The 23,581-nt window shown below is 45.8% G+C and overlaps 1 protein-coding gene across 10 annotated transcripts in view; it reads left to right on the plus strand.

Annotated features, from left to right (window-relative positions):
• The window catches only part of SCAF8 (SR-related CTD associated factor 8), a 784,204-nt gene that overhangs the window by 458,566 nt on the left and 302,057 nt on the right, over positions 1 to 23,581 (plus strand). For 8 of the 10 annotated variants that reach the window (XR_004538795.1, XR_004538796.1, XM_033937892.1 and 5 more), the window contains 2 exons: positions 17,667 to 17,714; positions 18,454 to 18,598. Coding sequence is in view for 8 of the 10 variants with exons in the window: in XM_033937892.1 (XP_033793783.1) it covers positions 17,667 to 17,714; positions 18,454 to 18,598 (193 nt within the window). In the remaining 2 variants the exon portion in view is untranslated. The remainder of the gene's footprint in view (positions 1 to 17,666; positions 17,715 to 18,453; positions 18,599 to 23,581) is intronic. The other 2 variants (XM_033937893.1, XM_033937899.1) reach the window with 1 other exon arrangement.

Genomic DNA, 23,581 nt, shown 5'->3' on the forward strand with positions numbered 1-23,581 from the left:
TTTCATCAGGCATCACTCTCACAATGGAAAAATCCACCAAGGTACTAGGCTGCATCTTAGACGAGACTCTCACAATGGAACCGCAAATCTCTAACCTTCGGAAAAAGACCATCTATACTATGCGTCAGTTGCGACTCACCAAACCATACTTCCACCCACATCACTTTGCTCTGATGGTTCAGATGATGGTCTTACCTCAACTGGACTATTGCAACTTTGCCTACCTTGGCATCAACACTACTCTTATCCACAAACTGCAGCTCATCCAGAACACAGCCGTTAGACTAATCTACAAATTAAAGAAATATGACTCAATCACAATCTTCATCAGGCAACTACACTGGCTCCCAATATCATCCCGAATAATTTTCAAAATGTCATGTATCCTACACCAGATTCTATACGGAAACTCAGCAGCCCCTCTCATCCAGTTATTCTCTACTGTTTGGTTGACATCAAAAAGAATCCTTAACAGAATCCAACTAGACCATGGAAACTCAGCAGCCCCTCTCATCCAATTATTCTCTACTGTTTGGTTGACATCAAAAAGAATCCTTAACAGCATCCAACTAGACCTTCCAAGAATCCTTAACAGCATCCAACTAGACCTTCCATCCACAAAATACCTCCACTACAAGATAATTTTCCACTCTATGCTAACTTATATGCGTGTAAAAACCTGGAATGACCTACCAGAAGCAGTCAGGAAAGATACAAACTACACTACATTCAGAAAATACCTGAAGATCCACCTCTTTGACAATTAACTGTTTCAGCTTCTGTATAGCACCCCCTACTTCTAGGTCCCTCCTCTTGCTTCTCCATGCCCCATCCGCTACTACTTTCCCACTTCCTCTTTGATCTGTCGCCTTGAGCTTGTATAGGTTTGTGCGACTCACAAATGGAAGATTAGATTAGATTAGACTTGTATGAGGGTGTTTCCCAGGTCCTACTCACTTCCAGAAAAAAATGTACTAAGGTTATAAAATTTTAAGAACAAAAGAATAGCCTTACTGTGTCAGACCAATGGTCCGTCAAGCCCAATAGCCCGCACTCAAGATGGCCAATCCAGGTCACTAATACCGGGCCAAAACCCAAAGAGTAGCAACATCCCATGCTACCGATCCAGAGCAAGCAGAGGCTTCCCCCGTGTCTTAATAACAGACTATGGACTACTCCACTCAGGATTTTGTAGACTTCAATCATATCTCCCCTCAGCCTTCTCTTTTTCCAAACTGAAGAGCTCTAACCTTTTTAGTCTTTCCTCATACAAGAGGAGTTCCATCTCCTTTATCATCTTGGTCTCTCTTCTTTGAACCTTTTCTACTGCCGCTATATCTTTCTTGAGATAAGGAGACCAGAATTGAACACAATACTCCAGGTGAGATCGCACCATGGAGTAGTACTCTTTAGTTTTGTTAACCCCATCCCTTTTTAAATAATTCCTAGAATCTTATTTGCTTTTTTGGCCACCGCCGCTCATTGGGCAGAAGGTTTCATCGTATTGTCTACAATGACACCCAGATCCCTTTCTTAGGTGCTAACCCCCAAGGTGGACCCTAGCTCTGGTAACTGTGATCTGGGTTATTCTTCCCAATATGCATCACTTTGCATTTGTCCACATTAAATTTCATCTGCCACTTAAACACCTAGTCTTCCAATTTCCTAAGGTCCGCCTGCAATGTTTCACAATCCGCATGCGTTTTAACAACTTTGAACAGTTTAGTGTCATCTGCAAATTTAATCATAGAAACATGATAGCAGATAAAGGCCAAATGGCCCATCTAGTCTGCCCATCCACAGTAACCATTATCTCCACTTTCACAAATCATATCTGGATGATCAATCAGTCTTGTATCATCAATGTTCTCCACTCAGATCTTGCAAAAACAGATTTTCAAGTTGCAGGGCAAGTTCAAAATACCACCAATACCACAAAAGACACAGTTCCAGCAAGGTGCAATCAAAAGCAAAAAGGAAGCAGATACTTAGCTGCTACTAAAGAAATACCACTTGTGCCATAATCCCCATGTCACACAGGGGAAATATCATGCTAAGCAGGCATCTTCAATACAGGACCCGACAGGGAACTTCCTTGTTTTGCCAAAGCTGCGTCAGGGGTCTTGTTCTGCCAATCCAAAAAGTGTCACAGCTAAATTCAGGAGCCACACACACTTTCAAAACGCACACATACAATGGCGCCAGGGATCACAAACGCCGGCGTCTGTTGATAGAAATGACTGACTCGGCTCCGCCCACATCAAGGTGCAGCCAATGAGCAGCAAACAGTCAGTGTCAAATCAAAAAGGCTCTCATAATTAAATCAGAAAAAGGCGGCCCATTCCACCCATACATTCAGGCCAGAGGGCTCAACTGCTTTAAGGCAGAGGGCTCAGCTGCTTTAGGGCAGTGTTCCAACACACAACATTTTAAAGCAAAAATGTCATGTTTAAATTGTACAATGGGCTACCAAGGGTTCGTTCATTCGTTTACTGGTCAGGCATGAACGATGTTCCAGCAGACGTGTATTAAACACACGAAATGTTTGCCCCACATGTAGCAAATCACAGGGGCACTGAACCACATAGATAACACCCACAGTCAAACATGAGGTATTATCCTTCAAAGTAAATGATTGCATGATTTTAGAATGCAAAAATTTTGCGTCTCCTTCATAACATGACACATTGTGCACCTACCACATCTTGTATGCCTGCCTGTGATTTCTTGTAGATTAGTGCTAAGAGGTAGAGGTCTGCACGGGAACGGGGATCGCGGGGATCCCGCGGGTCCCGCGGGGATCCCGCGGGTTCCCCCCCTGGCCCACGGGACTCCCACGGGGACGCCCCCTGGCCCACGGGACTCCCACGGGGATGCCCCCCTGACCCACGGGACTCCCACGGGGACGCCCCCTTGCCCACGGGACTCCCACGGGGATGAAAACAACCTACCTAAATTCTGGCGATGCAAGTCTGGCGTCGCGTCGGGAAATAGCCATGTTGAGCAGTGAGCTCAGCACGTACACAGATGAAAGCCTTGCTTGCTGATTGGTCCGGCGGCCCCGTCCCACCGTGCCGCCGGACCAATCAGCAAGCAAGGCTTTCATCTGTGTACGTGCTGAGCTCACTGCTCAGCATGGCTATTTCCCGACGCGGGCATTAGGCTGTTTTTTTTGTCATTTCGGGTGGGGGATGGCAGCGGCAGCAGCAGCCTGAAAAAGAAATCATCCTGGCCGGGTTCGGTGTCATGCTCCGGAGCTTCTACAGCCTTCCTATCTCCCTCTCCCTTCTACCTGCGGCTCTCTTCGGCAACTTAGCAGCAACGATCGACACAAGCTTTTGATGTCGGGGCCTACCCTCTGCGAGTCCCGCTTGTTTCAACTTCCTTTTTCCACAAAGGTGGGACTCGTAGAGGGAAGGCCTCGATGTCGGCAGCTTGTCTTGATCACCGCTGCTGACGAGTTGCTTAAGAGAGCCGCGGAGCAGGGGGGTGTTGCCAGGTGCAGGTAGAAGGGAGAGGGCCAGATGCAGGACTCGTGGGTGAGGGAGGAGAAGAGAGAGGGGAGAGAAACAAAAGGAAATATTTCATACTGGGCTGGGCCGGAGTGGAGAGAGGGTGGAAAGATTCTGGCTACAGGGTGCATTAACAAAGGAAAAAGGGGGAAAGCTGAAAATGGAGATAGTGACACAAAGAAGAGAAAGGGTAAGCAGGACCTTCTGAACAAGGATAGAGATACAGAGGGGACATGAAGAGGAGGTGAAATAGAGACATAGAAGTAATGCTGAAAAAGTGTGTGTGGGGGGGGGGAGATAAAGACATTGAAAGGGCAAATGGTGAATATGGGGTAAAGACAAGGACAGAGACAAATGAAGATTCTGAAAAAGTGGTGAGATAGGGATATAGGTGAGATGGACACAAAGAAGGGTGATGCTGGAAAATAGGTGGAATGGTAATTCTGACAGACACAGAAGGGAAATGCTGGATCAAGGAGAGATGGGGCTCAGGCTGGATGGAATGAGGAGAAATGCCTTGTTGGCCCGGAACTTCCTCTCCTACGTCAGAATTGACGTCAGGGAGCGGAATGCTGGTCAGCGCGACGCTTCTGCAGGGAAAGCTTGGGACAGCGGTGGCTTGGGGACTATTCCCCGATGGCGGTGGCAGCAAACCGAGTGGCTTGGGGGAGGGCACGGAGAAAGAAAGAAAGGGGGCAGACAGAGAGACAGAAAGAAGGGGGAACAGGGAGACAGAAAGAAAAAGTTGGGGGAGAGAATGAGGTCTGGAGGAGAGGAAACATACAGGAGGCTGAAAGAAAGGAAGAAAGATTGGATGCACAGTCAGAAGAAGAAAGTGCAACCAGAGACTCATGAAATCACCAAACAGCAAAGGTAGGAAAAATGATTTTATTTTCAATTTAGTGATCAAAATGTGTCTGTTTTGAGAATTTATATCTGCTGTCTATATTTTGCACTATGGCTCCCTTTTACTAAACCGCAATATTGTTTTTTAGCGCAGGGAGCCTATGAGCATTGAGAGCAGCGCGAGGCATTCAGCGTAACTCCCTGTGCTAAAACCTACTATTGTGGTTTAGTAAAAAGGGAGGGGGTGTATTTGTCTATTTTTGTATTTTGTTACCGAGGTGACATTGCATAGAGTCATCTGCCTTGGGAAATGTATATGGCAGATATCTTTGTTTTGTGTTCAAAAGAAAAGGAAATGCATTTCTGGTTTTATTTCTACAGTGTTGAAGTACTTGTTGGCCCTTGCTGTGACTGGTGGGGATCCCCAAGCACCACCAGCAGAGGACCTCCTCTAGAGATGGTCAGAACTCCCCTCCACCAAGCGCAGCAGTCGCTGGCAGCATCCATGAGCCACTGAGGTGCCAGCATCTGTGACTCAGGGACGCTACTGCTGCCTGCCAAGCTTGGCAAAAGGGACCCCAGGCCAACTGCAAAGGAAGTCCTCAGCTGACAGTTTGTGGGTTCTCATCAGCTGAGTATTTATATTTTATATTTACATTAGAGGTTCTGGTAGAAACCCATTTACAAAGTATGTATTCTTCCCAATTAATATTTCCAAATTAATAGTCTCTTTGCTTATTTGTAAATGGGTCTCTACCAGAGCCTTTAATTCAGTAGCATAATTAAATAAAATAACTATTTCTGAAGTTTATAGGGAAGGATGGTGACGGAGGGGATTCCTCGCGGGGACGGGTGGGGACGGAGGGGATTCCTCGCGGGGACGGGTGGGGACGGAGGGGATTCCTCGCGGGGACGGGTGGGGACGGAGGGATTCCTCACGGGGACGGGTGGGGACGGAGGGATTCCTCACGGGGACGGGTGGGGATGGGTGGGATTTTGGCGGGGACGGGTGGGGACGGGTGGGATTTCTGTCCCCGCGCAACTCTCTACTAAGAGGCTTCAACTCATTAGGACTCAATAAATCAGACAAGTTTGTATTTCTTCCAAAAGCAAAAAGAAAACGAGTATTAGCAAAGTAAGGGTGGATCCGCAAGATCTTAAGGTGAGATTGAACAATCCTCTGGATATGCCTAGATGGTTGGTAAATTTAGAAACAAATGGCATAACATCATCTTGTTGTTTATTGTAGCAGCTGATCCTTTGGATTAAAAAAGGCACGTTTAGCCACTTTATTAACAAGGTGCTTTGAATCACCCATTATAATACTGTTGCCTAATTCTCCAGCTTTCCTAAACTCTGAAAACATTTCTTCATCTCTCTGCTCATTTTGTTCTGGGGGATAGTAGTATAACCATCTATATAATAAAACCGTAGGCGGCGCATGCGCATTCTTATCGGCGTGCTTCCATGATCCGTATGTCCGTGGCCGCCAAGAGTGCAGCATGCCCCGCGCTTACTACGGCCCCACGCGCAGCTGAGTTCGGCACGGCGGTTTCCCCAGATAGGGGAAGTCGAACAACTCACTCCCGACGCGCAGCTGAGTTCGGCACGGCGGTTTCCCCAAATAGGGAAAGTCGAAAAACTCACTCCCGGCTCTCCTCGGCACGGCGGTTTCCCCAGATAGGGGAAGCCGAACAGCTCACTCCCACCTCATGGTCCTGCCGCCGCTCCTGTTCACAGCGGCCTGCACGTCAACGACCCCCCCCCCCATCCTCCCACAACAGCCGCTACCGCTCATGTTCAAAGCGGTCTGCTGAGGTTCGCGGCCGGCTTTAGTGAACATGCTACTGAGGTGGACAGTGGCCTGCGAGGTTCGCTACAGCCGGCCGCGAACCTCAGCAGGCCGCTTTAAATAGGAGTGGCAACGGTGGCAGAAACCATGGATGCAGGGAGGGGAAGAGGAAAAAGAAGGGCATGGAGCAGACAGGAAAGGGGGCTGTTTTGGTGGGAGGGTTGTGATGAGTGCAGACAGCAATCATGGGGGGGGGAACAGAAAGGGACCATGGAGCAGGTAAGCATTGCAGAATAGGGGGAGAGGGAAAGGGGCTGCTTTGGGGGGAAGGGTGTGCTGGGGGCAGACAGCAATCAAGTGGGGGAGGAACAGAAGGGGGCCACGGAGCAGGTAGGCATTGCAGAACAGGGGGAGAGGGAAAGAGGGCTGTTTTGACAAGCAGGGGGGCCAGGGAGACAGACAGAAAGAAAGACGGACAGACAGAGGACCAGGGAGACACACAGACACAAAGAATGACAGACAGACAGCGTCCAAGGAAAGAGAGACAAATAAAAAACAAAAAACATACAGACATCTACTCTGGGCGGCGGGAGGAAGGCAGTACGGAGTGCTGCTGGAAGAGGCTGCTGGGAGGAGGGCTTCGAGTGCAGAAGACTGTCCACAAAGCCCCTGAGTTGGGCCAACCTCTCCTTCCTCACCGACGCTGAAGAAGTTGCAGGCCCCGCTCCCTCTCGCGCTCTGAGCACTCACGATTGGCTGAAGGGTGTCGTGCCGATACTGCAGGTACAGGGGGATGCTTTTGTTGGAGAGGTTTGCTGGGGGCCAGACAGCTTTGCTCGGGGGGGGGGGAAGGGGAAGACAGAAGGGGGCCATGGAGAGACAGTCAGGGAGAGGGGAAGGGGTATGTTGGGGGCAGACAACTTTGCTCTGGGGGGGGTGGGGCAATGATACAAGGACACAGACACAAAGAATGACACACAGGGGACCAGTGAGACAAACAGAAAGGAAGACATTCAGGCAGCGTCCAAGGAGAGACAGCCAGTGTCCAAGGAGAGAAAAACAAATAAACATAGACAGACAGCGGTCAAGGGGAGAGAGAGAAAGAAAGAAAAACAGACACACACATCTATTCTAGCACCCGTTAATCTAACGGGCTTAAACACTAGTCTCTTTATATTCCTTCCCTTCATGCATGGAATTTTTATCCATAAGGATTCCACGCTGTCATGGAGAACGTTTATTTTATTTGATTGAATTCCCTCTTTAACATGTAGCGCACCCCCCCTCCAATTTGATCTACTCTATCCTAGTGATATAATTTGTACCTAGGTAATACAGTATCCCATTGATTGTCCTCCTTCCACCAGGTCTCTGAGATGCCTATTATATCTACCTCATCATTCAGAGCTATATACTCTAGCTCTCCTATTTTATTTTTTAGACTTCTAGCATTTGTATGCAGACATTTCAAATTGTGTTTTTTTCTTATAACTTCAAACTGCTGAGAAGATGGAAAATTTGGGTCGCTCACTCTGCCTTCCTCTTAAACCCTCCTGGCTTTCTTTCACCATTATTGAAAGCTCTCTACTGAGACTCCCTAAATATCCTGTTTCAATAGTATCCTTCAAGGATACCTCACACCGAACCATCTGCTCCTGGGTGACTGTCGGCTTTCCCCCGCATCTCAGTTTAAAAGCTGCTCTATCTCCTTTTTTAACTTTAGCATCAGCAGCCTGGTTCCATCCCAGATAAGGTGAAGTCCATCCTTTCAGAACAAGCTCCCCCTGTCCCAGAAGGTTGCCTAGTTCCTAACAAATCTAAACCCCTCCTTCCGGCACCATTGTCTTAACCACGTGTTGAGACTTCAGAGCTCTGCCTGCCTCTTGGGTCCTGCACATGGAACTGGGAGCATTTCTGAAAATGCTACCCTGAAGGATCTGGATTTCAGTTTTCTACCTAAGAGCCTAAATTTGGCTTCTAGAACCTCCCTCCCATATATTCCTATGTCATTGGTACCTACATGTACCAAGACAGCTGGCTCCTCCCCAGCACTATCTAAAATCCTATCTAAATGACCCATGAGGTCTGCTATCTTCACACCAGGCAGGCAAGTGACCAGGTGATCCTCACATCCACCAGCCACCCAGCAATCAAAACAGCTGTCCTAACCCTTCCTTCCTGTGCAGGGACCCTGGAGAGACATCCTCAGTGCGAGAGAATATTGCATCTCCTGGTGGGTGGGTCCAAGCTACAGGATTATTTCCTACTTCACTAGAGTGATGCTCTCTTTCTAGGAGACCTATCTCCTCCAAGGCAGCACAGGGGCTACCACACTGGAGGTGGGACTTCTCTACAACATCCCTGTCGGTCTCCTCTATGTACTTCTCCATCTCCCTGAGCTCTTCCATGTCTGCCCCTCTAGCCTCAAGGGAACTTACTTATTCTCTGAGAGCTAGGAGCTCTTTGCAGCAAGCACAGACATATAACTTCTCACCAACTGGAAGAAAATCATACATGTGACACTCAGTGCAAAAGACTGGATAGCACCCCTCTCGCTGCTGGACTACTATCTGAATCTTATTATTGAGCTGATTAATTAATTAAACCTTATTAAGTGACTAGGAATATATTAGACTGGTATAGAGAGCCTTAGGATTATATTATACTAGTCTTTAAGCCCATTACAGTAATAGGTGCTAGAATAGATGTGTGTATCTGTCTTTCTTTCTTTCTCTCTCCTTGACCACTTTCTCTCTGTCTGTCTTTCTTTCTGTCTCTCTCTTTCCTCGGCTGTCCACCACCACCCTTTGCCTGCTCTCCCTGTCCAGCAGTAGCCATTCTCCTTTCCTTTTACCTCCCCTGTGTCCAGCAGCACCCCTGCACTGCTCCCCCTGTCCAGCAACAGCCCTCCTTCCTTCATTTTACGTCTCCCCTATCCAGCAGCATCCCTTCACTGCTCCCCCTGTCAAGCAGCACCTCTTCCCTGCTCCCCCTGTCCAGCAGTAGGCCTCCCTTCCTGTTACCTCCCCCCTGTCCAGCAGCACCTCTTCCCTGCTCCCCCTGTCCAGCAGTAGGCCTCTCTTCCTGTTACCTCTCCCCCTGTCCAGCAGCACCTCTTCCCTGCTCTCTCTGTTCAGCAGTAGACTTTCTCCCTTCCTTTTACCTCCCCCCCTGTCCAGAAGCACCTCTTCCCTGCTCCCTCTGTCCAGCATTAGGCCTCCCTTCCTGTTACCTCCCCCCCATGTCCAGCAGCAGACCTTCTCCCTTCATTTTACCTCTCATCCGGCTGTAGTGAACCTTGCAGGCCGCTCTGCACGTCGGTAGCACATTCCTTCTGATGCGATCCCGTGCATCAGAGGGAACGTGCTACCGAGGTGCAGAGCGGCCTGCGAGGTTCGCTACAGCCGGCCACGATCCTCAGCAGGCTGCTTTGAAGAGGAGCAACGGTTGGTGAGTGAGGGCGGGAGGGGGGAGTCGCCAGCATTTTTTCCCTGCCTCCGTGTTCGAAAATGGAATTCAGCACGGAGGGACACAGCATGCTGTCAGGGAACACGCCATCCTAAGTGCGCATACGCGCTTAGGATTTTATTATAGAGGATGCTTTATTTAGCATTTGTTTCTTAAATAATCTTAGGGTTATATTGGATGCTTATTTAGTTTTTGATTCTTTAGCAGGTAAAGAGGTAAAAATATAAAGAGTTCTATTGTTCTAAGTAGAATAATTGACAATAAATTAAGGGGCTCGTAATCAAAACGGAAATATGTCTGAAAAATGGCCTAAATCGGCACTTGGACAATCAGTAAGACAAATTGTCCAAGTGCCGATAATCAAACCGGGTTTTAGATATATCTTAAAACGACTTAGGCCTTTTCAGTGCTGCTGTATGCCCAGAGCTAAAAGGGGCGTTTTAGGAGGAGTGGTGAGGGCAGAACGTGGGCTGACCTATACTACAAGTACAGTGGTGCCTCACACAACGAACTTAATTGGTTCCAGGAGCAAGTTTGTTATGCGAAAAGTTCGTTATGTGAAACGCGTTTTCCCATAACAATACATGTTAAAAAAAATAATTCGTTCTGTAGCATAAAATATGCTAAGATGACATAAAAAAAGATAAATTTTTTGTTATTATTTTTATTTAGATACATCTAAAAACATACCGTATTTGCCGGCGTATAAGACGACTTTTCAGTACCTTAAAATCCTCCCCAAAGTCGGGGGTCGTCTTATACGCCGGGTACTGTTTACATGCCCTTACTTTACATGCCCTAACATCTCCTTCTTTACCTCCTTACGGTGCTTACGGTAAGTCCTCCTGGCCCTGGCGACCCCCCCCCCTAGTTGTTCGGGCCAGGAGGGAGCCTAAATCCTCCTGGCCACGGCGACCCCCTAACCCCACCCCGCACTACATTACGGGCAGGAGGGATCCCAGGCCCTCCTGCCCTCGACGCAAACCCCCCTCCCCCCAACGACCGCCCCCCCCAAGAACCTCCGACTGCCCCCCCAGCCGACCCGCGACCCCCCTGGCCGACCCCCACAACACCCCCACCCCCCCTTCCCCGTACCTTTCTGTAGTTGGCCGGACAGACGGGAGCCAAACCCGCCTGTCCGGCAGGCAGCCAACGACGGAATGAGGCCGGATTGGCCCATCCGTCCCAAAGCTCCGCCTACTGGTGGGGCCTAAGGCGCCTGGGCCAATCAGAATAGGCCCGGGAGCCTTAGGTCCCTCCTGGGGGCAGGGCCTGAGGCACATGGTCGGGTTGGGCCCATGTGCCTCAGGCCCCGCCCCCAGGAGGGACCTAAGGCTCCCGGGCCTATTCTGATTGGCCCAGGCGCCTTAGGCCCCACCAGTAGGCGGAGCTTTGGGACGGATGGGCCAATCCGGCCTCATTCCATCGTTGGCTGCCTGCCGGACAGGCGGGTTTGGCTCCCGTCTGTCCGGCCAACTACAGAAAGGTACGGGGCAGGGGGGTGGGGGTCGGCCAGGGGGGTCGCGGGGCGGCTGGGGGGGCGGTCGGAGGTTCTTGGGGGGGGCGGTCGTTGGGGGGAGGGGGGTTTGCGTCGAGGGCAGGAGGGCCTGGGATCCCTCCTGCCCGTAATGTAGTGCAGGGTGGGGTTAAGGGGTCGCCGTGGCCAGGAGGACTTGGGCTCCCTCCTGGCCCGATATTGTGTGGGGAGTTGGGGAATCGGCGGGGCAAGAGGGCTTGGGCTCCTTTTTGCCCCGATCGTGTCGGGGAGTCGGGGGGGCAAGAGGGAGCCAGGCGGAGAGAGGGCAGTTAAGCGCAGTGCCTGCGCGGAAGGATGCAGCTCGGGCGACTTCGTTGTGTGAAACGAAGTTCGTTGTACGGATCAAGACATAAAGTTCGTTGTGCGCAGCGTTCGCTGTGCGAGGCGTCTGTTATGCGAGGCACCACTGTATAACCGAAAGTTTAACGAGGCTGCCCAGACAGACCTTAACACAAAGCAACTTAGGCGATTGAAAACCAAGTCTAAGTTCCCAGAAGGTATCCAAAGTGACCAGATAACCACTGCAAACACAAAGTACAGTCCCCCACACGCTCTCCCAGTGATCGCTGACCCTACCACCACCACCACCACCACCATAAAAATCATAATAAAAACTTTACATATCTGCCTCCAGAACATCAGCACCTGGCATAGGAAAGCCTAGTAGAGCAGCATAGAGGTGGTTTAAGTAGTCTGGGACTTTTGAGGTTGTAGACATGTAGTAGGTTTTGGGGGGCTCACCATGACCTGTAAGGGAGTTATGGTGAGATATGTACATGGCACCCTTTTTGTGAAGTTTGCCACAGTTCCTTGTAAGGTGCCCCACTACAGTGTTGCCATGTCAGCATGTCGAGTCTATCACTTTGCTGGCCACTCCCACGTCCAAAAGGTCTTGTTCTAGGTGTTTTTGACTTGGACAAATTTTTGGATGAGAATGGGGTATAAAGATAGACAACTTAGCAGTCTGGCTGACCAAAAGGCGTATGCTTAGACGATTTTCAAAAAAAAAAAAAAAGAAATATTTTGGATGTATTTTTTGGGAATGGACATTAGACACTGCTGACTTTGGGCGACTAGCGAATTAGGCCCAAAACGGACTTAGACATTTCTTTTGATTATGCCCCTCCTCGACTTTAAGTAAAGAAATGAGCTAGGGGTGGGCCTGCCTGAAACTGTCTTTGATGCCTGAAACTATCTTTAACCTCTCTCTTACAACCAGGCTTACTGAGGGTTAGGCATTAGGCCAGCATTCCTCCCCTCAGAGTTCACTTCCAGAAAAAAATGTACTAAGGTTATATAATTTTAAATGGAATAGATTTGCCATCTAGTATGAGGGCAAGATCCTAGAGCCCTTTTCTACACAAAAACTGCTTAAGTTCCTTCACTTATTAAGTGTCTAGAGTTAAAACCAACTCAGGGTTCACCTAAGTGCTATTGGCGCTTACCATTAGTGTGTGGAAAGTAAGTTGTACTCTGTACAGCCTCTAGTTTGATTCATGAGAGGTTTATTGTTACTCAAGCCTCCATTCAGACCTCACACAATTTTGTGGGATTTTAATGTCATTCTCATCCAGCTGCTGGAAACTTCATTTGAATCACTTGATAACCTGCTACCTGAAGTTTTTGATCTGGAAGGTGTTAGTTTTTTGAGGTAGTCACTTCAGTCTGCAGGGTTAGGGAGCTTTAGGCTCTAGTAACTAATCTACCTTACACAAGATTTCATCATAACAGTGTAGTTCTCCACATGCATCTGAAGTTCCTTCCTAAAGCTGTATCAGAACTCCATCTTCAGTCAGTTGTTCTGCCAACTATCCTCCCGAAACTCCATGCCAACTCTATCCAAAGTGCACTGCACACTTTGGGCTGCAAGAGAGCCTTGTCCACCCTTCTAGAATGGACTAAAGTCCATAGACACTCCACCCAGCTTGGGGATGGGAATAGCCATAGGCAAATGCACTCTTAATTGGATAGCAGACTGTATCTCCTTTACTTATGCCTAGGTAAGGCTTACTGTTGAGGGTCACATCAGGGCTCCTAATATCAGAGCCATGGCTGCATTGGTAGCCCCCTTGAAATCAATTTTATTAGAGGAAGTTTGCAGAACTGCAACATGATCATCAGTCCACACATTCACATTTCACTTCTTAGAGCAAGACTCCTAGAATCCAACTCTACCCCAGGCTCATTTTCTTTTTCTTTTCCTGTCTGATTAAATGGAAAAATGTGATGCTGAATTCACCTTTCTCCTTTGGCTATCTCAAGGCATATCCCTTGTACTCCCCATATCTTACAATATACAAGTACATATATAAAATAAATATGCAATAATGCATTCCTCGGTTCATACTGTAATATTCTAACATCCCATCGTAGATTGTAACGCGTTCAGACATTTAAACATGGCTGTGGTGTTTTTATCATCTGTTTTTAACATCACAGGAAATGCATCACATTCCCCAATAGAGAAAAAGCTAAGTATAGGGTGCCTAAATTTATAAGGTGAAAAATCTGAGTGAGTGTCACCTCTGAAGGTCCATACCTTTACAACTATGGATGCATAGTTGGTATACATTGTGAATAGAAAGATATCAATATCTCTATGATTATTAGAATAATGTAGCCAATTGATATTTGTGTAATAAGACTAAAATATTATAAACGTATATCATTTTGGGTGAATCTCTGAGTTTCTTCATAAAGTTGGTTAATAAATCCAAGTAAAAAATAAATAATAATAAATGACTGCATTGTAATTATTTTGATTAACTTGTTCTAAGAAAAAGATGGAATAAACATTTTTATAAATATGAATAAATAAAAACTTCTTTGTGGATTTGTTTGAAACATTTCCATATTGATTCATGTCAAAATATGAGAGGAAAAGTTAAAATATCTAAATTTTGGGTTTCTCCTATGTAGTCAACAGTGTGTCATATTGCTCAAATAGTGCACCATTGACAACATTGCTACTGAAAAGGAGAGAAAAATAAGATTTCCAGTGCAGAAGGTGTGTCATTCTGGACAAGTGTGTTATCTCTCCATGGCTGCGAGCCATCTTCAGAAGGAATCCATTCCAGCTTTTTTCTGTGATCCTCTTACTTCACTGGGAGCTCTACTGCCATTTACAGTTTTTCCCTTCTGCATACAAGCCAGAAGGAATGTTTTTTGTTCTGTTCTCCTTTTTTATTTATTTCTCAGGTTTCATGTCCTGGAAAATCATCAATTTTCAGCTCTGCCTTTGGCTTCTGGCACGTCACCAAAGTGATGGTTGTGGTAGCAGCTCACCTGTGCAAGATGGGGCTGCAAGTGCAGCCTAGATGACTGGCTGATGAGGGCCCCCTCGTCCAAGGGCCAGCGCACAGTGGATCTGGTGGAGAACCTGGTTTGGATTGTGGATTACTGAAAGAAAATTTTGATGCTGGCTCAATCCCTAGAGTACCTGGGAGTCTTGTGCGACATGGCTGCTGGCCATGTCTAACTGGCATGCAGACAGAAGTTTTGGTCTCAGATTTCCTGTTTTCTGGACAAGCCAGCTATATCAGCATGGGACTATCTTCAAGTCCTGGGGTCTGTGCAAGCCACAATAGATTTGGTTCCTTGGGTGAAGGCCCACATGCATATTACTCTCACACTGACGGACACTTTACAGAAGGTCTCTGCCTTAGATGCTGGAAGATTGTGCAAGCATGGATTGGTGGCTCCACTCTCAGTCCCTATCCAAGGGCATGTATCTTCGGAAAGCTTCGTGGGTTGTCATCATGACAGATGCCAGTCTCCTTGGCCGGGGAGCTCATTGCAGCCGTCGACCAATTCAAGTGTTGGTCGCTCTCTCAGAGGAAGTGATCAATTAACAGGCTGGAGTTGTGTGCTATTCGGCTAGCTCTGATGAAATTGCAAAAGATTCTGAAAGGTCAAGGTCAGAGTCTTCTCCAACAATACTACAGCAGTGGCATATGCCAGTTGTCATGGTGGAACCAAGAATGCACCTCTGTGTCCAGAGGCCTGCATGCTGTTCAACTGGACGGAACGTCATCTTCAAGTACTATCGGCAGCGCATGTCACGGTAGTGGTTGTGACAGCAAAGAACAAGAAGGTGAACAGGTTCTTCAGTCAGATATGTGCCCAGAAGCAAGGGTCTAGACGCTGTAGTCCAGCCGTGGCCTCAGGGCCTACTATTGTCCATTTTCCTCCCTGGCCCATAATAGGCCTTCAATGGATTGCAAGTCATCAAGAAAAGGTCATTCTGGTGGCTCCAGATTGGCCATGCAGACCGTGGTATGCAGATCTGATGCATTTTCGAATAGGACACAGTCTCTGATTTGCTGGTGCATCCAGACCTCCTTTCGCAGGATCCATTATGCATGGATGATCCAGATCACTTTGCTCATATGGCTTGGCTCTTTAATGTGAAACATTAGAACGCAATGGCTATTCAGAAGTGGTTATTGCCACCCTTTTTAAGTCTAAGAAGTCGACTACAGCCTTCACTAAAGTGTGGAAGATGTTCAAACATTGGTGCTCTCAGGAGCGTATGGAGCCACTTTTGGCTCCAGTTTATGTCGTGTTAGCTTTCCTTCAAGCTAGCTATGATAAAGGACTTACTGTGGCTTCCCTTTGGGTTCAAGTCACAAGGCCATAAATCTACTCTGACGACTCATATGGACATAGCCAGATTTCTGAAGGATGCTCTCCACATCAAGACCCCCGTTCCTAGGGATCTGAGTGTAGTTCTGCGAGGTCTCACAAAAGCTCTGCTCGAGCCGCTGGAAAAAGCATCTTTGCTCGATTTAACGATCAAGGCAGTTTTTCTGGTGGCTGACACATCGGCGAGCCAGGTTTCAGAGCTTCAGGCCTTTTTTTTCTAGAGAGCCATTCCTTAAAAATGTTGGGCACTGGAGTTTCTCTTTGCACCGTCCCTTTTTTTCTGCTGAAGGTAGTTTTAAGCATTTCATGTCAATCAGAAGGTTCGATTGCCAGCATTCTAGTCCACAGGTTCTAAGAAACAGGACCGAATTTTGAAGAAGTTAGATGTAAGAAGAGTACTTCTTCGGAATCTTGAGGTCACCAATGAGTTTAGGCTCTCTGACCATCTGTGCTGACTCATTCAGTTAAGCGAGGCTCACTAGCCTCCAAAGCCATGATTTCCAGATGGATTCATAAGGCCATTTCATCAGCCTACATTATCTGCGGGAAACAGTGTCCTGTTTCCTTTGCGACGTATTCGATAAGAATGAAAAATTAGGTTTCTTACCTCTGCTAATCTTCCTTCTTGTAAATTTCCTCTGGAGGCTGAACTCGTGGGATCTTGCATCCTCTTTAGCCTCGGCTGCAGGGCTAATAAAACTCGTTCCCTCCCTTCTAGGCTATCTGCCTGGTAACTTCCTGTCATGCTCAGCTTGTCGAAAAGCCAATGATAACTAGTGCAAACAGGAAACAGATGGGGGGGCAGTTGGGAAGAGAAAGGGAGAGAAGTTAGATCTGGAGATGGAAGGGAGGGGGAAATGTTAGGCCTGGGGGTGGAAGGGAGAGAGAGATGCAACATCTCTTTTTTTCCTTCCATCTCATTGTTCAGCATCAAGGGGGGAGGGAAGAACAACAGAAAATAGAGGGAGCAAAATGTTGGACCAAGAGGAGAGAGGAAGAGAGATGGAAGGAAATAGGAGGCTGGGAAAGGAGTGAGATGCGAAATGGGAGAGCTACAGAATAAGAGAAGATGGAAAATTGATAGGTAGCTGAAAATTTAAAAAGGAGAAGGATGAGAAAGAGGGAAGATTTGAGTGGACAGAGGCAGAAAAGGAGAAAAGTTGAAAAGGAAAAATCAATATGTTGGAGACAAGGACTGGAGCAAGAGAGGAGGAGAAAAAATGGACAGCAGACACTGAAAAGAGAATTAGAAGATAGACAAAATTAGAAAGCGAAACTGGGACTAAAAGCAAAATGACCAGACAACAAAAGGTAGAAAAAATAATTTTATTTTCTATTGTGTGATTACAATATGTCAAATTTGAAATGTGCATCCTGCCAGACAGCAAGGGTGAACTAGGACCTAAAAAAGAGGAAAAGTATTTTTTATTTATTTTGTAGCTGGCGTGAGGTTGGAGAGGTTGTATCCCTATACTTCTACTAAGACTAACCCCCTCCTTTGCTGGCGCACAATATGGGTTTTGGTGCCGCTGGCGGCGATTGATCCAACGCTCACAGAAGTCCTGTGAGCGTCGGAGCTGCCACCGGCGCTGGGGCCCACGCTGTGCGTTAGCAAAGGAGGGGGGTAAGTGTCTTAATAAAAAATCTGGCCCACGACTTAGCCTGTGTTTAGATTTCAGCCCCATATGTGATTTGAGTTTGATACCCCTGCTCTAACCTATGTCAGGTGTTTCCTGACTCAGTGAAATCAGTAGAGGTTATGCCTCACTAGCTAGTAAGGTTATTGAAATAAATTCTATGCTGCATAATACACTTAAGGAGCAAGTCACAATAACTATTTTTTTCTTCTATTTTCATCCACTGGTAGAGAGGGACACAACCCATTGGTCTGGATTGGTCAATAGAAAATGATCAGGTAAGATATAATTTTCCCTACAGCAGTAGAATCTAGGATACCAGTTGATAAAACATTGTCAATAAATCAAAGTACAGCAATAAAAGGTCAATCATCAGCAACAGAATAAAACAAACAACCAAAATATAATCAAGTAACATCTGTAAAAAAAAAAATCTTTAAGCTCTTATAGAAAGATAACAATATTTGATCTGTATCGGCTATACAAGTAGCTTATTCCAGTTCAAAGGGCTAGAGTTTCTAAATGCTCTCTTCTCCCAAGTAACCACTCTAAAATTAGGAGCCTCCAATATGTTACTTTGAAATGGCTTATATGAAACTTACGTCAGGTCATTACTACTTGCAAGTAGCAAGTTATGAATTTTCTATGCAGTAGAATAATTTGAAAATGATGGCTATATGCTTTATACACTGTTTTATCAAGTCATACCTTTCAGAATTTGTCTAACATTTCCTTTACTCAGACCTCAGGACATTCACAGCTAGTCTAGTTTCAGAATGATATCTGCATGTATTGTCTCCACTGTATGCATATTCATTATGGATATCATGAAAACTCAACTAACTGGATGTGTCCCAAGGCTTGTGTTGAGAACCACAGCTTTAATAAAACAAAAAATGATTGTTTTACTTTTAAAGATGTCTTTGTCCTCTCAAATTATGATTCTTCAGTACACTATATTGAGGGTATAAAAACAATGGTTTGAATTAAATGGTTTTTCCCTTTTTCTCAATACAGATTCCTGTGGCCCCAGCTGTACCTTCAGTTAGTTTAGTCCCTCCAGCATTTCCTGTTTCAATGTCGATTCCTCCACCAGGATATACTTCAATCCCACCACCTCCTTTCTTAAGACCAACCTTTGACCCTACACAGCCACCACCTGGTAAGTAATTATTGTAATCTAGTTGTATATTGCTGATGTAGTGTTGAATTGTGCAGCATATCTGATTTGAAGCCATTTTGAGCTCAATAGATTTCAAGTATTTAGAGATTTGCTGAAACCTTTTTTTTTCATGGAATTGAGACTTTCCTATTAGGGATATATGCATACACAATATAAACATAGCATTTAATTTACTAGGTTCTTTTTCTTAATAATACTTATACTAGAGCAATAGGTGAGATATTCTAGAGACATATGGGTAGTGTCCCCATAGCCTCGTGCCATCTGCAGAAGGAGTCCATTCCGGATTTTTTTTTTTTTTTTTTTGTGCCTCTGCTGTACTTCACTGGGCTCCTTAGCTCCACCTATAGTTTTTCCCTTCTACACAGGTGCCTGCAGGAGTGTTTTTGTTCTACTCTCCACAATTTATTATTTTATTTGGTGTATTTTTTGTTCCTTTTGGGGTGGTTTCTCTGGTGCTCTGTGGTTTCTTTGGTGTTCGGAGCGATTATTCAGCTCTACCTGCTTTTAAGATTTCACAGACTTCGGTCTGCAGCTGACAGGCCAATCCCTGGTTGTACCTGTCAGCCAGTCTTGCATTTTGCTTCATAGGATCTCAGGGCCATCCCAATCTTTCTTCTTCTGCCAAACAAGGTTTCAAGCTCAGGCTGTATGGCATCCATTAGAGACTCGACAGTGTCTCACAGGTTGCCGGCTGTGAATTCTCACCTCTACCCGTCCCTGAATGCGTCCTTCAGTCTGCAGGGGTGAAGGTACAGTCAGGTATAGGGTCTGACTGGCAGCCTGAAGATCAGCCTTGCAGAGGCATTCCCAGAATGAGCCAGTGATTTTTTGATTCCAGCTACTGAAAGAAAGCTGAGGCAGGCTGCAGCATATTTTCAGCACAGGTGACAGTGAGTAAAGGCTGTAACAGCCTGTGAGATGAATCAGAGGGGGGAGGTGTGAAATTTGAAATTTTGAGGGTTTCTGCCTGTCAACCCCAATAGTAAAATCCTAAAATTGCCATTTTTGAAGTTTATTTAATGTAAAAAAATATTATGTTTTTGGTTCAAATTTGAGAATGTCACAGTGGCTGTTACCCGCGGGTAATCCACTGAAATGGTGAGAGAAAAAGTTGTTGTCACCGCAGGTACGGGGACAAGGCCATTCACCGCCCCATGGAGCCTTGTCTCCACAGTTATGGGAGGGAACTTGCGTGGTCACCGATCGGGCATTTATCTATCTTCCTTCCTTCCTTCCTCCCTCCCTCCCTTCCCTCCCTCCCCCTCACCTTACCATGGCGATTTTCTGGTTTTCTTTCGTCCCTCAGATGCCTGACCTGGCTTTCATCAAGTCGCATGTGATTGCCGAAACTTCTCTGATGCAACCAGAAACAGGAAGTTGTGTCAGAGGAGAAGTTTCAGCCTCTAGACACGTCTTGATTAAAACCGGGTCGGGCAGTTGGGAGACAAAAAAAACCCAGAAAATCACCACGGTAAGATGAGGGGACGGTGATGATCGGGAGGGAGGGAGGCTGCTGGACCGCGCACGCGCGCTGAAGGGGAGGGATGAGAGGAACAGACACTGAAGGGAAATGGGGAAAAGAAGTGGAGAAAAGACACTGAAGGGAAATGGGCAAAAGTGAGTGGGCTGAAGACGCTGAAGGGAAATGGGCAAAAGTGAGTGGGCTGAAGACGCTGAAGGGAAATGGGCAAAAGTGAGTGGGCTGAAGACGCTGAAGGGAAATGGGCAAGAGAGAGTGAGGAGTAAATGGTGAAGGAAAATGGGGAAGAGAGATGCCAGACTATGGGGGGAGCGGAGAGAAGAAGATGGATGCCAGACCAATGGGGGGGAGGGAGAGATGAAAGGGAGAGACACAGTAACAGAGCATATGGAAGAGGCAAAGGGAAGGCAGACAATAGATGGAAGGAATTGAATGAAGCAAAGATGAGGAAAGCAGAAACCAGATAACAGTTGACTCCATAACCATTTGGACAGGAGTCAGTCCTTTTGCTCTTGCACCCCCAGATTGATCTAATACATTAAGTCCAGTTTTGTCATGAGATTGTAAGATAGAGGTTACAACCTCTTCCTTAGAGGGTGTCTCTACTCTTCCAACAAAGCTTGATAGCTGGGGAGGCGGTCGTCCAACGAGGCCTATGTTTCACGGGACTGGCTTATACCCGCTGCATCAGGGATCTATTTATGCAACGCCTCTTTCTTGTAGCCTCACATCTCTGTTTGCTGCCTGGAACCAACAGAGATATGAGGCTATAAGAAAGAGGCGTTTCATAAATAGATCACTGATGCAGCAGGTATAAAGCAGTCCCACCTCGTTAGATGACCGCAATTAAATTTTAGCAACGGCTGCTACTTTTAAAAAGAGGACGACTACAATTAAGTTTAGCAATGGCTGCTACTCTGAAAAGGAGCATACCTGAGTGGATTTAAGCTAAGTACAAGATAATACTACTTGAATTATAAACCAGTTTCAAGTTTATTTAAAATTTCTTATACCGCCTAATCAGTCTTCTAGGCGGTGTACAAATTTGTAAAAACAAAGGACAAACTTTAAATAAAATAAAAGTTTGAAGTGACACTACATCACCAAACTCTAACTATAAAAACTTTTAAAAACTAGTAAAAACACAGACAAACAAGAACATAAGGTAAAAGGCAAGAACTACATAAGGCAAAGTAAAAAAAAAACAATTAAGGAAAAATCAAGAGGGAGGGCTGCTGTAAGCTCAGTATTTTCACTCAATTGCCCTTAAAAGGACAGTTAGGCCTCAAAGGCATCACGGAAGAGAAATGTTTAGTTAATGAATTTAAGCATCGTAAGCATTTGAGGAAATGAACTGAATTGAATCGCTATTAACTGAATTGTGAGAATCGTGAACTGAATTGAATTTCCATTAACTGAACTGAGAGAATCGCCATTAACTGAATTGAAATGAATGGTGACTATGAAAACTGAGATGAACTGAAGCACTCTACACAGTATTTTAAAAGTGACTATATGAATTGAGATGAACTGAAGTATAGATGAACTGCAGCACTTTATATAATACTTTGTGACATGAGTTTCAAAGGCGGCGTTCTTCCTCTTCGCAGCCCCGTTCCATCTCGGATGCGTCTTAGTAGTGTAGCTTCTATGGACACGTCCTCATCTCAGTCAGCTGCTGTTCCTGCACTCCCTGATCCTGAAGTTGGTGACCAGTTAGCTGACCCCTTATTCACAGGCACCAACACTTCCTGGGACAGGAGATCAGGGACTGTGTGCTGGATCTGTGGATACCACTAGGGTTTTGGAACCTGGGAATTATCTCTCATGTGAGTTTCCATCTCACATCAGTGGAGACCATGTTTATATATGCAGACGATATCTTTATTCTGCTGGAGGTTGACCCTGATCTTAATAACCTGGTTTCAAATATAGATTGCTGTGTTTCTAAGCTTCAGTCGTGGGCAATGTCCATTCAAATGAAATTAAACACTGCTAAAACGAGACTATTATGGTCCGGTCCAAAGTTGGAAATTCTTCTTGCTTCTGTCACATTAAAATCAGGTACCTCAATACAAATCAAGTTTTCTTCTAGAGTTCTCAGCATTATCTTGTGAACAGATAAACTCGTTAGTGAAAAAGTGCTTTTTCAGTATGTGCATGTTGAAAAAAGTTAGATTACTAGTCTATCAGGAACATTTTTCATTGTTGGTAGAGTCCACTGTGCTTGATCAATTGGACTATTGCAATTCTGTGTATCTGGATATCAAGCAAGGCAACTTGTAATGTCTTCAGTTGTTACATAATACAGCAGCGAAATTATCTTTGGGAAATGAAAGTTTGATCAAGTCTCTCCTTTGCTTAGAAAGCTTCATAGGCTTCCTGTTCACTTCAGGATCCAATTTAAATGTGCAGGTATTATTTTCAAACTTCTTCATGGAATATTTGATCCTCTAATTCACTTACATTGGAATGCCTATAGAATCTGCTATTTGAGGAACACACACAAGTACAAATTATCGTTTCCCTCTTTCAAGGGAATTAAATCAGCTGAGAAACTTTGTCAGTCCTATGTTTTCAAGTTGGTAGAAATTTGGAATGGACTTCCTGGTGTTATTAGAATGATAGACCAATTGCAATTATTTTGGAAAACCTTAAAAACCCTGCTATTCTTACAATATCTAATTAGCTTAACTGAAGAACCTACTAATTGTTAACATTACAAGATTTCCTTCTATGATAAACTAAACTAAATTTTATTATCTTTTATTTCTCCTTATTTTATGTATATTCTAGTCTCTTGACTTCTTGTGAACTGAGTTGAGCTCTGACGAGAGATGACCCGGTATATAGATTAAATTAGATTAGATGATCCCACAGTTCTGCACATATTTAAGTCTGCAACTTTACCAGCTGCCCACATCATCTTCCTGACTCTTGTGTTGGGCACTTGCAGTCTTCCACCTTTTCCTGGCACACTGATATGAGCATTCTGATTTCAGAGAAATTTGATTCTCTTGAAGGTGCTCTTAAGATAGCAAGGGCCATGACTCGCTTGTATCCTCTGGCACAGAAGTTCCAGCACCTTCTGGGTCAGCTTAGGGTGGATTCTTTGGTTGCGAGGTGACTAATCGCACCTCTCTACCCAGTGAAGGTGGTGTGGTGCTTAAAGATATGCAGGACCACCATGTAGATGTGGTCCTCTGGAGACTTTGATGCAGCTACTTTAGGCATAAAGGCTGCTTCGGTGCCGTCGTTTGTCACATGCACCTGTCTCTCTCTACTGCGTATGCTGGAGAGTGAGGCTGTGGATCCTCCTCCTCAACTTTTGGCTGGGTCAGATTATGTTGTTAATACATTTATTTATTTATTTAAAATTTCTTGTCATGTGATGCTGTAAGCACAGACTGACACATTCTGCCTGAGCTCTCGGACCCCGAGTGTAAGTTCTACATTTTGGACCCAGCCACAGTGAAACC

This window comes from Geotrypetes seraphini, chromosome 3, assembly GCF_902459505.1.
Source record: "Geotrypetes seraphini chromosome 3, aGeoSer1.1, whole genome shotgun sequence".
In the NCBI taxonomy this organism is placed as follows: Eukaryota; Metazoa; Chordata; class Amphibia; order Gymnophiona; family Dermophiidae; genus Geotrypetes; species Geotrypetes seraphini.